The sequence below is a fragment of the Staurois parvus genome, unplaced genomic scaffold (genome assembly GCF_062004578.1).
Source record: "Staurois parvus isolate SC_StPar_1 unplaced genomic scaffold, SC_StPar_1.0 ptg000011l, whole genome shotgun sequence".
Classification (NCBI taxonomy): Eukaryota; Metazoa; Chordata; class Amphibia; order Anura; family Ranidae; genus Staurois; species Staurois parvus.
Genome location: NW_028317807.1, coordinates 4,162,070 through 4,177,190, shown reverse-complemented (window position 1 = coordinate 4,177,190; position 15,121 = coordinate 4,162,070). Strand labels below are relative to the sequence as shown.

Genomic DNA, 15,121 nt, shown 5'->3' with positions numbered 1-15,121 from the left:
TAATTGCACGGTCATGCAATGCTGTTGCTGTACCCAAACGAAATTTACGTCCTTTTTTTCACACAAATAGAGCTTTCTTTTGGTGGTATTTGATCACCTGTGCGCTTTTTATTTTTTGTGCTATAAACAAAAAAACCACAAAACTTTTGAAAAAAAACAATATTTTCTACTTTCAGCTATAAAAAATATATCGTAAACTCAAAGTTAGTCATAAATTTAAGCCAAAATGTATTCTGCTACATGTTTTTGGTAAAAAAAATCCCGTGCATTAGCGGGCAAACTGGCGCTATCTAGGAGGGGCGCTAACACTATCGGAAGTCACCAGTGACACTAATACAGTGATCAGTAAAAATCTGTTCACTGTAATCAATGACACTGGTGACAGGGCAGTGAAGGGGTTAACTGGGGGGGGGGCGATCAAGGGGTTAAATGGGATTTCTGGTGCACTAGCGGGCAAACTGGCGCTATCTGGGAGGGGCGCTAACACTATCGGAAGTCGCCAGCGACACTGATACAGTGATCAGTAAAAATTGGTTCACTGATCAGTGACACTGGTGACAGGGCAGTGAAGGGGTTAACTGGAGAGGGGGGGTGATCAAGGGGTTAAACGGGATTACTGGTGTACTGGCGGGCAATCTGGCGCTATCTGGGAGGGGCGCTAACTCTATCGGAAGTCGCCAGCGACACTGATACAGTGATCAGTAAAAATCAGTTCACTGATCAGTGACACTGGTGACAGGGCAGTGAATGGGTTAACTGGGGGGGGGGAGATTAAGGGGTTAAACGGGATTACTGGTGTACTGGCGGGCAAACTGGCCCTATCTAGAAGGGGCGCTAACACTATCGGAAGTCGCCAGCGACACTGATACAGTGATCAGTAAAAATTGGTTCACTGATCAGTGACACTGGGTGACAGGGCAGTGAAGGGTTTAACTGGGGGGGGGGCGATCAAGGGGTTAAACGGGATTACTGGTGTACTGGCGGGAAATCTGGCGCTATCTGGGAGGGGCGCTAACTCTATCGGAAGTCGCCAGCGACACTGATACAGTGATCAGTAAAAATTGGTTCACTGATCAGTGACACTGGGTGACAGGGCAGTGAAGGGGTTAACTGGAGGGGGGGGGGCGATCAAGGGGTTAAACGGGATTACTGGTGTACTGGCGGGCAATCTGGCGCTATCTGGGAGGGGCGCTAACTCTATCGGAGGTCGCCAGCGACACTGATCAGTAAAAATCGCTTCACTGATCAGTAACACTGGTGACAGGGCAGTGAAGGGTTAACTGGAGGGGGGGGGCGATCAGGGGGTTAAATGTGTCCTAGAGTGTTCTAACTGTAGTGTAGTGCTTGTGTACTCACTTTTTGGATGTCTTCTTCTCTGTCTGGAACGGAATGTGTCCAGGCAGAGAAGAATGACATCATATCCTGCCCTGTTGTCAGGGCAGGAGCTGAGGAACGGACAGGCAGGCCTAACAATGTAACGCACTGGCTGACGACAACCACCACCCACAGACCGAAGTCCCTCAGGGCGCGGAGTCTAAGTCCCAGGCTGCCCTTCACCAGGGCCCCTGATGGTGGGGATGGACTTGACGCAGCCAGGAACCAGGTCGCGGCCCCCGAGACACCTCAGCTGCGGTAATGGCCGCCGCCAATGGCGTGTAGCTGGTGGAAGAGACAAAAGAGTAGTCAGACAAGCCGGGGTCAACAACAACAGGACAGAACAGTACAGGACAGCAGACGAGAATCACAGGTCACGAGCCGGGTTCAGCAACAGAGGGTCAGATCAAAGGAGAATACAAAGAATAGTCAAGACAAGCCGAATCAGATACCAGGAGAGTCACGAGAGTCAGAACAGAGTAATAGCAACACAAAGACACAAGACACAAGTGCAAAGAGCATGTGCGGGCCACAGGCTTATATGTCATCAGCCACACCCCTCTGGAGGATGGACCACAGAAACCTGAAGGCATAAAAGGTCTCCCATCATGCACAGCAGAATCCAAGATGGACACCAGCACATGAAGTAACATAACCACAGGGAAAAGGTAGGACCTTGACAGTACCTCCCCCTCAAGGGCCCCTCCCCCTCCGCGGCTCAACAAAAGGTTTCTGAGGAAAGCGGGTATGAAAAGCGCGGAGGAGGGCAGGAGCATGGACATCCGCGGAAGGAACCCAGGAACGCTCCTCGGGACCATAACCGCGCCAATGAACCAGGAACTGTAATTGACCGCGCACCAATCGAGAGTCCAGGATCCGGCTCACCTCATACTCCTCATGACCGTCAACCCGGACAGGACGGGGCCGAGGAAGAGAGGTAGTGAAGCGATTGCAGATCAGAGGTTTCAACAGGGAAACATGAAAGATATTGGAGATCCGCATCCCAGACGGAAGGGCAAGTGCATAGGCCACCGGATTCACTTTGCGGAGAATGCGGAAAGGGCCGACAAAACGGGGAGCCAGTTTGGGTGTGGGCACCCGAAGATTGAGGTTGCGAGTAGACAACCACACCCGATCGCCGACCTGGTATGAAGGAGCGGGCAACCGTCTGCGATCAGCCTGGAACTTCTGGCGCTGAGCTGAGTCCCTCAAGGCCCTCTGGATCTGCCCCCAAGAAGAACGCAGGGCAGCAAGATGGTTCTCCACAGCCGGAATGTCCTGTGGTGAGAACCTCTCAGGTAATACCGCGGGTTGAAACCCATAGTTGGCCATGAAGGGAGACATCCCGGTGGAGGAGTTGACCGCCGAGTTCCTGGCAAACTCTGCCCACGGCAGGAGATCGGCCCAATCATCCTGATGGTCTGAAATATAACACCGAAGGAATTGTTCTAAGGCCTGATTGGAACGCTCCGCAGCCCCATTGGACTGCGGGTGGTAGGCTGATGAAAAGGAGAGACTAATACCCAACTGGGAGCAGAAGGCACGCCAGAATCTGGACACAAACTGACTCCCGCGGTCTGAGACAATCACCTTAGGTAACCCATGCAGGCGAAAAATCTCCCTGGAAAAGACCGTGGCCAGTTCCTGCGCTGTGGGTAATTTCCTGAGTGGAATGCAATGGCACATCTTGGAAAACCGATCGACGATCATGAGGATGACCGTATGACCCCGAGACACCGGGAGGTCTACAATAAAGTCCATCCCTAGATGTGACCAAGGACGCTCCCCATTGGGAATGGGTTGCAGAAGACCCAAAGGGAGATGCCGTGGAGACTTATTCTGGGCACAGATCGAACATGCCGCTACATAAGAGGCAATGTCGGCACGGAGGGTTGGCCACCAGAATAAGCGAGAGACGACCCAACACAGCTGGTTCTTCCCTGGATGCCCGGCAGTTTTGGCGTTATGGTAGGTACGCAGCAGGCGGGTGCGCAAACCCTCGGGTACGAAACATCTACCCTCCGGCCTCCCGGGAGGAGCATCAGTTTGAGCCGCCAAAATCTGCTCCCCAAGGGGAGAGGTCAGACTGGTGCGAATGGCAGCCAGGATCTGATCTGGAGGTATAAGTGAGATTGGCTCAGAGTCCTCCCTGGACAACTCAGAGTATTGCCGTGATAACGCATCAGCCCTGACATTCTTGGAACCAGGCAAATATGAAACCACATAGTTGAAGCGTGACAAGAACAGAGCCCATCTGGCCTGGCGGGGGGGCCAATCTCTTGGCCTCCGAAAGATAAGTCAGGTTCTTGTGATCGGTAAGAATGAGGACCGGAACCGCGGAACCCTCGAGCAGGTGCCTCCATTCCTTGAGAGCCAGAATGATGACCAACAACTCCCGATCTCCAATCTGGTAGTTGCACTCAGCCGAGGAAAGCTTCCTGGAGTAGAACCCGCAGGGAAGTAGGGGTCCATCGGGTGACCGACGCTGAGACAGGAGAGCCCCTACTCCCGTCTCGGAAGCATCAACTTCGAGGACGAAGGGCAACCCAGGATTGGGATGCGAAAGAATCGGAGCTGAAGCAAAGGCAGCTTTCAGAGCCTCGAAAGCTCTGATGGCCTCAGATGGCCACTCGTGAGGGTTACTCCCCTTCTTGGTTAGGTCAGAGAGAGGCTTTGCCAATGTGGAGAAGTTCCTGATGAACTTCCGATAGTAGTTGGCAAAACCCAGAAAGCGCTGAATGGGCCGAAGACCATTGGGACGAGGCCACTGCAGAACTGCCGCAACCTTCTGAGGGTCCATGGAAAATCCCTCCGCGGAAATTATGTAGCCCAAAAAGGCAACCTGGGATCGATGGAACTCGCACTTCTCGAGTTTACAAAAGAGTCCGTTCTCACGCAATCGTTGCAGCACCTGCTTAACATCCTGGACATGGGACTCCATGGAGGTAGAGTAAACCAAGATGTCATCCAGGTAAACCACTACGCATTGCTGCAACAAATCACGAAGGACATCGTTTATGAATTCCTGAAAGACCGCGGGCGCATTACACAATCCGAAGGGCATCACCAGGTATTCGTAGTGCCCAGTTCTGGTGTTAAACGCGGTCTTCCACTCATCCCCCTGTCTGATCCGTACGAGGTTGTACGCCGCCCTAAGGTCGAGTTTGGTAAAGACCGTTGCTCCCTTAAGGCGGTCGAATAACTCAGAAATCAAAGGAATTGGATATGCATTTTTAATGGTAATCCGATTGAGACCCCTATAATCGATGCAGGGCCTCAATTCCCCACCTTTCTTCTTTACGAAAAAAAACCCCGCTCCTGCTGGGGAAGTAGACTTACGAATGTGCCCCCGGGAAAGCGCATCCACCACGTACTCCTCCATGGCCTTATTCTCCGCAACCGAGAGAGGGTACACCCTGTCACGTGGAGGAGTGGCCCCGGGTTGCAGGGATATGGCGCAGTCGTAAGGACGATGCGGTGGTAAGGTACCAGCGCGTACCTTATCGAACACGTCCCGGTATTCCCCATAGTCGGTGGGCAACGCAGAGTCCGAGGAGGCACACAATACCTTAACCGGCCCCCGGATGCACCCGGCCCCACACTGTGGAGACCATGAGAGAATCTCGGCTGTTTGCCAATTGAAGGTTGGATTGTGCCTCTGGAGCCAGGGATACCCCAAAACCACCGAATAGTGTGGGGAAGAAATCACCTGAAAACAGGCCAACTCCCTGTGAACAGCCCCAATGGCTACCTCTATTGGCAGGGTCTCGTGGGTAACCTGCGGCGGCTGCAGGGGCCTGCCATCTATTGCTTCGAGAACCAATGGGGCAGCACGAGCCTGCAGGGGAATGGAGTGCTGCGCAGCAAACGAGCTGTCCAAGAACAACCCACCGGCCCCAGAGTCTACCAACGCCTGGGCCGTCACCGAGCCCCCTGTCCAAGAAAGGACCACGGTGATCAGTGGCTTATCCTTGCGGAACGCCGGGGACGAGGAAACTCCACCCAAGATCTGTCCCCGACATGATCTCAGGTGCGAGCGTTTCCCGGACGGACCGGACAAGACTGCCGAAAGTGCCCACCGAGGCCACAGTACAGGCAGCGACCCTCCCGACGCCGAGCGGCCCGCTCCCCCTCGGAAAGGCGAGCAAACCCCAGCTGCATGGGTTCCCCACCAGACAAGCTATCCCCAGGAGGCGTGGGAGGAGAGGGAGGAACGGGTGGGACAGAAAACGCAGGTGCCAGTCGATTGGAAGGCCTCCGCAGGCGTTCCTTGAGTGAAGGCCTCTCCCTGAGCCTGGTGTCAATCAGGATCAGGAAAGAGATGAGCTCCTCCAACACCACAGGCAGTTCCTTAGCTGCAATCTCGTCCTTCAATGAGTCAGAAAGACCATGGGAAAACGCAGCCACCAGAGCCTCATTGTTCCAACCGACCTCTGCCGCCAGGGTACGAAACTCTATAGCGTACTCGGCCACGGTCCGTGAACCCTGATGCATGGTCATGAGCAGCTTGGCCGCCGAGGCGGAACGAGCCGGTACGTCGAATACCCTACGGAAGGCATCGACAAAACCAGAAAAATCTTGAATCACCGGGTCGTTCCTCTCCCATAAGGGATTTGCCCAGGCCAAGGCCTTGTCTGAGAGTAGTGAGATGAGGAACCCCACCTTTGACCTCTCAGACGGAAAGGCGTGGGGTATTAATTCAAAATAAATACCCACCTGGTTGAGGAACCCACGACACTGACTCGGCTCACCCCCAAAGCGCTGTGGAAGAGGGGCAGAACCGGTCATACCTCTGGACACCGCGGGTGCCGCATCAGCCGCGGTGGTAGGCACAGCAAGCGGAACAGCAGCGGAAGCGACCACCGGAGCGACAACCGGCCTAATAACACCAGGAGTAAGGTGCGCGGTGCGTGCAAGCAGAGTTTGCAACGCCTGAGCGAACCGATCCAACAGGTGATCCTGTTGATCGAGTCTGGCGACTAGCATTGGGAGCGAAGGCGTGCCTGCACCGTCAAGGTTCATGGCACTTGTGTAATGTCAGGGCAGGAGCTGAGGAACGGACAGGCAGGCCTAACAATGTAACGCACTGGCTGACGACAACCACCACCCACAGACCGAAATCCCTCAGGGCGCGGAGTCTAAGTCCCAGGCTGCCCTTCACCAGGGCCCCTGATGGTGGGGATGGACTTGACGCAGCCAGGAACCAGGTCGCGGCCCTCGAGACACCTCAGCTGCGGTAATGGCCGCCGCCAATGGCGTGTAGCTGGTGGAAGAGACAAAAGAGTAGTCAGACAAGCCGGGGTCAACAACAACAGGACAGAACAGTACAGGACAGCAGACGAGAATCACAGGTCACGAGCCGGGTTCAGCAACAGAGGGTCAGATCAAAGGAGAATACAAAGAATAGTCAAGACAAGCCGAATCAGATACCAGGAGAGTCACGAGAGTCAGAACAGAGTAATAGCAACACAAAGACACAAGACACAAGTGCAAAGAGCATGTGCGGGCCACAGGCTTATATGTCATCAGCCACACCCCTCTGGAGGATGGACCACAGAAACCTGAAGGCATAAAAGGTCTCCCATCATGCACAGCAGAATCCAAGATGGACACCAGCACATGAAGTAACATAACCACAGGGAAAAGGTAGGACCTTGACACCTGTGTATGTGAACACAGGACAGGATAGGACAGGGACCGATCATGTGATTTCAGCCAGAAATCACTGGCTGAAATCTAATGATTGATCCCTCCTGGATCAAATAGTGTCACCCGCGGGTCGACGGGAGCGCGCGCGCGCCCCCCCTGCCGGCGAAAGTGTAGGGAGCGTGGAACCCGTTTTTAAACGTGGTTTTGCGCTCCACTGCCGCCCTGCACACGTATATACACAGTGGCAGGGCGGCAAGCGGTTAAGTTGTCACCTCCTGTCTAAGAAGAGCCCTCTTTTTCTACCTATGATTATGCTCCATTAAACAGAACATTCAAATGGGTTTCCTCATCTGACTTCCTCAACATGCGAGTTTGAGTTAAACTGTCTGACCCGATGCAAAGGATAAATTCAACACCATGTGGTATAGCTGTATACATGGCTGGAGATAGGTTTATGGCCTCGTAGTCTGAGCCAGAACAGTAGCATGTGAGGTATTGCCATGGATCAGATCAATGGCAGTAATTCTAACACTAGACCTCCTCTGTAAATCTAAAATTGTAGCTTTTAAAGGCTTTTAAAGCGTTGCCTATGGATATTAAAAATTTTTGCACTTTGTCGCCATTGCACAGGGCATGCGCAGTTTTAAAGCATGTCATGTTTGGTATCTATTTACTAGGCATACCATTATATTTTACCAAATAATTGGCCAATATATTGTGTTTTTGTGCATCAAAAGTAAAAAAATGTGTTTTAAAAAAAAATTTGCTTTTGAAAAATCGCATGTGCGAATACTATGTGCCTTAAAAAAATAGTACCCACCATTTTATTCACTAGGGCGTCAGCTTTAAAAAAAATATATATAATGTTTGGGGATTTAATTTCCTAGCAAAAGATACAGATTTTTTTTCATGTGAACAAAAAGTGTCAGAAAAGGCTTAATCTTCAGGTGGTTAGAAGAGTGAATGATGTGTGGCATAAACTTCTAATGCTGCCCTCACCCCCAAAAACGACCCCTTTTTGGAAAGTAGACACCCCAAACTATTTGCCGAGAGGCATGTTGAATTAATAGAAGAATTGTTTTACCACAAGTTTTTGGAAAATGACAATTTTTTTTTTTTTTTTTTTTTTTTTTTTTTTACACAAAATTGTCACTTAAATTTACTGCTCACACATGCCATGGATACATGTGGAATTACTCCCCAAAATACATTCTGCTACTTCTCCCGTGTATGGGGGTACCAATAAGCACCTTCAGGCTTCTAAAAGGACTTTATTTCCTCATTACACTTCCAGACTACCTATCAGTTTCGGAGGCCCTGAAATGCCAGGATAGCACCTAACCCCCCCCAAATGACCCCTTTTTGGAAATTAGACACCCCAAGGAATTTGATAAGCATGGTAGCATTTTGCAGTAAAAAAAAAAAGTTTGTCATTTTCCATGAGGTGATTGTAGCTGTATTAGTGCATTTGCGACAGAAACAATTGAGTACTGTCCGTGATACTTTTTTTATTTGCACTAACATACAATTTTGAGGACAAGCTTTTGGGGAATGTCCCCTTGAAGAAGGAGACACTCCCTGAAAGCTTTTCCTCAAAATTGAGGAACTGTATGTTAGTGCAAATAAAAAAATCCTCAGGAGGGCAGATAGTTGATAGGCATGACAACTGATTTAGTAAAATTTACAGCAAGACCAGATATGGAAAATAATAATTCAATAAAGTGCATAAATTAGGCAATGATACTAACGGGCAGTGGTTCTTAACCTTTTTGGAGGTACTGAACCCCACCAGTTTCATATGCGCATTCACCGAACCCTTCTTAATTGGAAAAATAAAATATGATTTTTAAAATTCAAAACATAGGTATATATTTATACATAGGTGCACAAAATGAACAAAACCATTAAGAACAAAGAACAAAACCATTAAAACATGATTTTCACACAAAAACAAAATAATGAATATTTACCGCAAATCAGTGTGACTTCTGCTGTTGTCTTTCAGAGGCCAGTTCAGAAATGCGCGGCATTACCTTGGCAAGTGCCACTCTCATGTCATTTTCGCAACAAAGTCTGTTCCTTTTCTTCGTCTTTATGTCCAGCATCCTCGAAAAGGATTGCTCGCAAAGATATGTTGTAACAAACGGTATGAAAATTCATCCCCCATAGTAATTCATCCCCCATATAGTAATTCATCCCCCATATAGTAATTCCTCCCCCATATAGTAATTCCTCCCCCATATAGTAATTCATCCCCTATATAGTAATACATCCCCCATATAGTAATTCATCCCCCATATAGTAATTCATCCCCCATATAGTAATTCATCCCCCATATAGTAATACATCCCCCATATAGTAATACATCCCCCATATAGTAATTCATCCCCCATATAGTAATTCATCCCCCATATAGTAATTCATCCCCCATATAGTAATTCATCCCCCCTATAGTAATTCATTCCCCATAGTAATTCATCCCCCCTATAGTAATTCATTCCCCATATAGTAATTCATCCCCCATATAGTAATTCATCCCCCCTATAGTAATTCATTCCCCATAGTAATTCATCCCCCCTATAGTAATTCATTCCCCATATTAATTCATCCCCCATATTAAGTCCCCCCTGTGTCAATTCACTTACCTTTGCTCCGCGCGTTCCTCTCGCTGTATTCCCGCGCCGTTCCAGTCTTCAGGGCGGACTGTGAGAGGAGCCTAGCTCCTCTCACGTTCGTCACGCTGCCCTGCCTACACACATCCTGACAGCCAATCACTGGCTATCAGGATGTGAGTGGCAGCGAGACTGGCCAATCATTGCATTTGAGTCCCTGCCGCCCGAGAGGAGGGAGGGGAGCGGGCGCCCGGTACACAAGAGCCGCGGCTTGCCGACCACTGGGCATGTCATCACAAATCATGAGTCGGGTGTGGGTCACCTCCGCCGAACCCCCGAGACTGACTCACCGAACCCCTGGGGTTCGATCGAACCCAGGTTAAGAACCACTGCTAACGGGTTTGTAAGGAAGAGCATAACATCATCTACATACATACATAATTTAAATTGGGAGACTAGAAGTGGGTATCCTGAAATATCTGGGTGTGTTCAATTCAATTACCAAGGGTTCCAAAACTAGCACAAATAGTAAGGATGAAAGGAGACAGCCCTGATGGGTACCTCTGCCCAGTGTAATAAAGTAAGAGTTGCAGCCTGGGAGTCTAATTCTTGTTTGGAGAGAGGCATACAGAGCATGTACACCAGTCAGAAATTCGTCACTGAAGCCCATCTTCTGCAACAGTGAAAATAAATATGGCTAGAGGACACTATCAAAGGCCTTATTGATGTCTAGGCTCAACAACAACACTTCTTTAGAGTGTAGGTTAGCATCCTGAATAATATTTAATGTGAGATGTATGTTGTCTGTGATAAGTCTGTCTGGGATAAATCCTGATTGGTCAGGAGACCAAAGAGGAGATTATAGGTGCCAATCTATCAGCCAAAACACAGCTAAATATCTTAAGATCATTGTTCATCACTGAGATGGGTCTATAGTTTTGAGGTAGAAGATGATCTTTTAAGGGTTTAGGTAACAGGGACATATTAGCCAAAAGCTTCTCCTCAGGAAACCGGTTTCCCTGCAAAATATCATTGAACAATGACATCAAAAAGGGGGCCAACATAGGAACAAAGTGCTTATAATAACTAGCCATGAATGCTCTGTCTTTAAGCCATCTCCTGTCTAAGCTGAGCTCTCTCACCATACTTGTGTATACTCCTCCCCCTGCCTCTCCCTGTAATCATTCCACTGTATCCCATCTTCCTGAATGCATCTTCCATGAGGCTTACAACATTAAAGTTTTTGTACCTATGATTATTCTCCATTAAATGGAACATTCGAATGGGTTTCCTCAACATGCGAGTTTATTCATTGGGTTATACTGTCTGACCCGATGCAAGGGATAAATTCAGCGCCACGTGGTATAGCTGTATACATGGCTGGAGATAAATTTATGGCCTTGTAGTCGGAGTCAGAACAATATAGGCTTTAGGAAGAGGCCAGCCTATAATTGGTTTTATTTTATTGGTACGGTTTCAGACTGAACTTTATTGGAACACACACACACACACAGTGTTTAAGGAAGAGATTATTGCATTTTATGATTTTCCATTCAGCTCTAATTGCAGAAGCCCATATATACTACCAAGCACTTTCCTCACAGAAATCAACATGCAGTGCCAGGCCAGTATTTACAATCCCATTGTGAATAGAGCTCAAATGAAACAAATAACAGCATGATAAAGTCAGCACAATCAACACATTGGCATATAGATCAAATATTTATATCTGATCATCACTGATAAGCCCAATGATCTGTCCTTTGTTATGGATTTTGAATTACTACTGTAAGGACACAAGGATACATTTTCTTCTCAGGTAAGGCAGCAACATTTCCTCTGGGTCTGCATTCTGTTCAGTTATCTGTGGTGCAGAAATAAATATTTAAGCTGGAAAAATATTTGTGACACAAAACACATAAAAAAATAGTCTTCAGAAAGGCAAGCATCTTTAGGAGTAACCCCACTATACATAATAAAATATAACTGGAGCAAGCCAAGCCCAATCTTAACCTTGTATTGGTTGATAAAATTGATAAGCAACTCAGACATACTAAACAAGTTTATCTGAAAGGTAATAAAACAAGATACCCTTCTAGTTGTCCAAATTTTAAAAAATGTATTCCGCCCAAAAAACGCTATGCCTCCACCTCCAGGATGGAACATCGACTAGTAACCTATCAGATAGTTTCAAAATCAAATCAATAACCTTCCAAATCTTCAGAGGTACAAGGCGAGGTTGCCCCCCCATCTCTTCTACTTTTTTCCTTGCAATAGAACCATTGGCCCAATACTTTAAAAAGTGTATCAACGTTCAAGAGAAAATAATGGGTTTTTGAAGATACCTTACCAGTATCATTAAAACATAAAAATTTTGTTCATAAACCATAGAAATCCAATATTAAAACAGATGTAAATAATGTATACTAGACATTAGCTCCTGTCTACATGTTTCTGGGTTTTTTCCACTTCCTCAAGACATTAGCTGGAGCTGTTTTCATGTCCAATACATAAGAAGATTCTAATCTGAAACAAAATTGACAACATTCACATGAATCTATTATAATGTTGTTCTGACCAAGAGGAAGGGGGAAGAAAGAGGGGGAAAAAAAAAAATAATAAATAATAATAATGAAGTCATGTTAAAAAACACAAGTTTTTCAGTGTTTCCAATTAACGCTTAGCCACCTTTGCATTTTTTTTTTTTTGAGCAAAAAAAAAAAAGTCCAAAAATGTTAGTTTGCTGCGCTTTTCAGCTTTAGAGTGTTTTTACAGCTTAAACCAAAAAACTCCTCTATAAACCCACTAGCTCTGGGTTTTTATCCCCAGCCAAAAAAAACGCTGGTTACAGCCTATGGCCCCAAAAAAAAAAAGAAAATAGGCTTTTTTGAGTTTGGGCAAGGACACAGGGGCCCCATGATCCCCTATTGCCCGGGGGCCCCATGAGTTGTCAGTCCGCCCCTGGTTCAAGCCACTCATTCACAGAACTCTGAATGAATGACATGGCCATGAGCCCCACATTCTTAAAATTGTGACAGCGGGTGCAGGGAAAAGATCCCAGAAAAGGGGGGTGGGGGTCAGAGAAAGGCTGCAGGAGAGGGAACATGTTACATGTTCCACCCTAACAGGTGGAACATGTAACATGTCTCCAAATGGTGAACTTATCCTTTAAGACTAGGATCACATCTATGCAGGTTGCATTTGAGGCATTTCTGCATTGTGTTGTGTTTTTTTGCACTTGCGTTTTTGATGCTTTTGCATTTTTTTTCCCTTTCTCTTGTTGCTAGGCAGATTTTGAAAGAAACAAAAAAAAAAAAACAACAAAAAAAACAAAAAAGCAGCAAAAACGCAATACGTGCTTTTCTGCAGCGTTCCCATTGAAGTCTATTGAACCAAAATGGCAATGTTTTGAATTAAACAAAGTCCCTGACCCTTTCCAAAAAAGTGAACCTGTCCCATAGGAAATAAATTTAAGTGGACTGTACTGCATTTCTGCAAAACACAAAACACTTCAGTGTAAACCTAGGGTAAGGTTGTATGCTGCCCTAGGCAAGCATGAATAATGTACCCTTTTATAAAGGCTCCGTGCCTTCCACTAATCATGTTACACAATTATTGTGTTACAAATACAAAGCAGCAGTATTTCAGGAGGAATTCTTGTTACTATGTATAATAATGCCCACAGCCTGCTACTCAGACAGAAGAGATCATGAGTTATATCATGAGTCTTGGGACTCCTAAGGGCTGATTCACACATGTGCCGAGCGGATTGAAGCTTAGGTATCACAGCCAATTGATACAGAATTTGTTCAATGGTTCGGCTCCATGCACATGTTTTAATAACGATGGTAGCATTAGCTGTGCAAAGTCATGTTAAAAACACAAGGTTTTCAGTGTTTTTGCATTAGTGTTTAGCCACGTTTGTGTTTTTTTTACAAAAAAAAAAAAGGGAGGGGGGGCTAAACAAAACGCAGATCATGGCAAAAACGAACTGTGAAAAGCACCTCAAAAACTGACAAAGAGCAAACTGCATAGGTGTGAACAGAGCCTAAAAGGTGTCTTTTTACTCCTTCATCCAGAGTGTAGGCACTGGAGGTGTGTTATTGGCTGGCTCACCAAGTGAAAACAGAGGGGGAAAAAGCCTAAAAGAAAAAAAAAAAAAAAAAGAAAAAAACTAATGCAGCCACCACATCCAAAGGATTGGGAAGCTACAAAAAAAAAAAAAAAAAAAACCAAACACACAAAGAAAAGAGACACTGAGGGAATATTTCACCTGTGAAATCTCTGGGAGGTACAAGAAGCCAACATACACATTGACACTCAGCTAAGAACTGAAGATCGCTTCTGGATGTAACTGGCCTTAAAAAGACTCATCCCATGGAGTCCTGAACTAGTACTAAAGAACTCATCAATGCAGTTTTAACTGGAGAAAAAGAAAAATGACTATAAAGTGCAACCATTAAAATATATATTTATTATTTGGATTAAATAAATGTAGGTTAATAAATTCATAAAAAAAAAACAAAAAAAAAAAAAACTTAAATTGGCGTTTCATATACAGGACTTAATTTTGTTTGAGCAAATGTGCTTCCTAACTGTCAAATATACAAAGATAATATAGCATGTAACAAAAGATTTACATGTTCACACTAGTAATGCAACTAATCTGGAAAGAAAATAATGTAGTATTTGCATAAAAAAAAAAAAAAGAAGATGAACATTAAAGGAGTATTCATGCCCAACAAAAGTCAACTGCATTGCTCAGAAAATTGTCATTTTATTTACAAAACCTGCATGATTTGTTCTGAGAAAGTGTTTTGGTGAAATTAAGAATATTTGTGGCATCTTATCAAATGTCTCTTATGTTTAACCTAAGCCAATAATTTAACAAAACAAAAGCGATCATTTATACTTACTTTCTTGCCATTCACAAAGAAGATAAGTTCATCTGATTCCATGCCTTGACTCTTGGCTGCAGACATCCAGCTGTAGTTGCAGCTCAAGATCCCAGAAGGTAATTGGAAGCAGCACACTGCTGTGTCTAATTTTCTAGTTGGTGAAATATTGGGAGGGGACAGAGATCACAAGAAAAGAGTCAGAGCATGCTGTCTAGCCCTTTGAGGACCATAAGATTACGGAACACCAAAAGAATCAATTTTTTTTTTTTAAAGTTCGTACACTTCAGTTGCTGTAACTAAGCCATTTCATGAAATAATTGGCAAAAAGCTAGATCTATTTGTTCATAAGAACTAATATTTTGACTCACAAAAAAAAAAAAGTATTTTAAGTTCTTAATCAGATGATACAGGCAATTAAAAGCATGGGACAAATACGTCCCTTGGTCCTCAAAGGGCTAGAAAGCCAGGCAGAAAATTGAGCGTGGGTTCACATATGTGCGGTGCATGTGAGTTGCACAGGAACCATACCGCATTCCTGTGCAAATCACATGTGATGTGTATGGCTCTATTCACACCACACCCGCATCA

The 15,121-nt window shown here is 46.0% G+C and overlaps 1 protein-coding gene across 1 annotated transcript in view; it reads right to left on the bottom strand.

Annotated features, from left to right (window-relative positions):
• Positions 1–14,632, bottom strand: part of LOC149473720 (aldehyde oxidase-like) — a 168,571-nt gene extending 153,939 nt beyond the window's left edge. Inside the window, exons 1-2 of the mRNA XM_089670221.1 lie at positions 14,552–14,632; positions 11,442–11,499 (exon numbers count right to left, since the gene is read on the bottom strand). Coding sequence (XP_089526347.1) covers positions 11,442–11,499; positions 14,552–14,617 — 124 coding nt within the window. The 5' untranslated portion in view covers positions 14,618–14,632. The remainder of the gene's footprint in view (positions 1–11,441; positions 11,500–14,551) is intronic.
• Between the last annotated feature and the right edge of the window lie 489 nt (positions 14,633–15,121).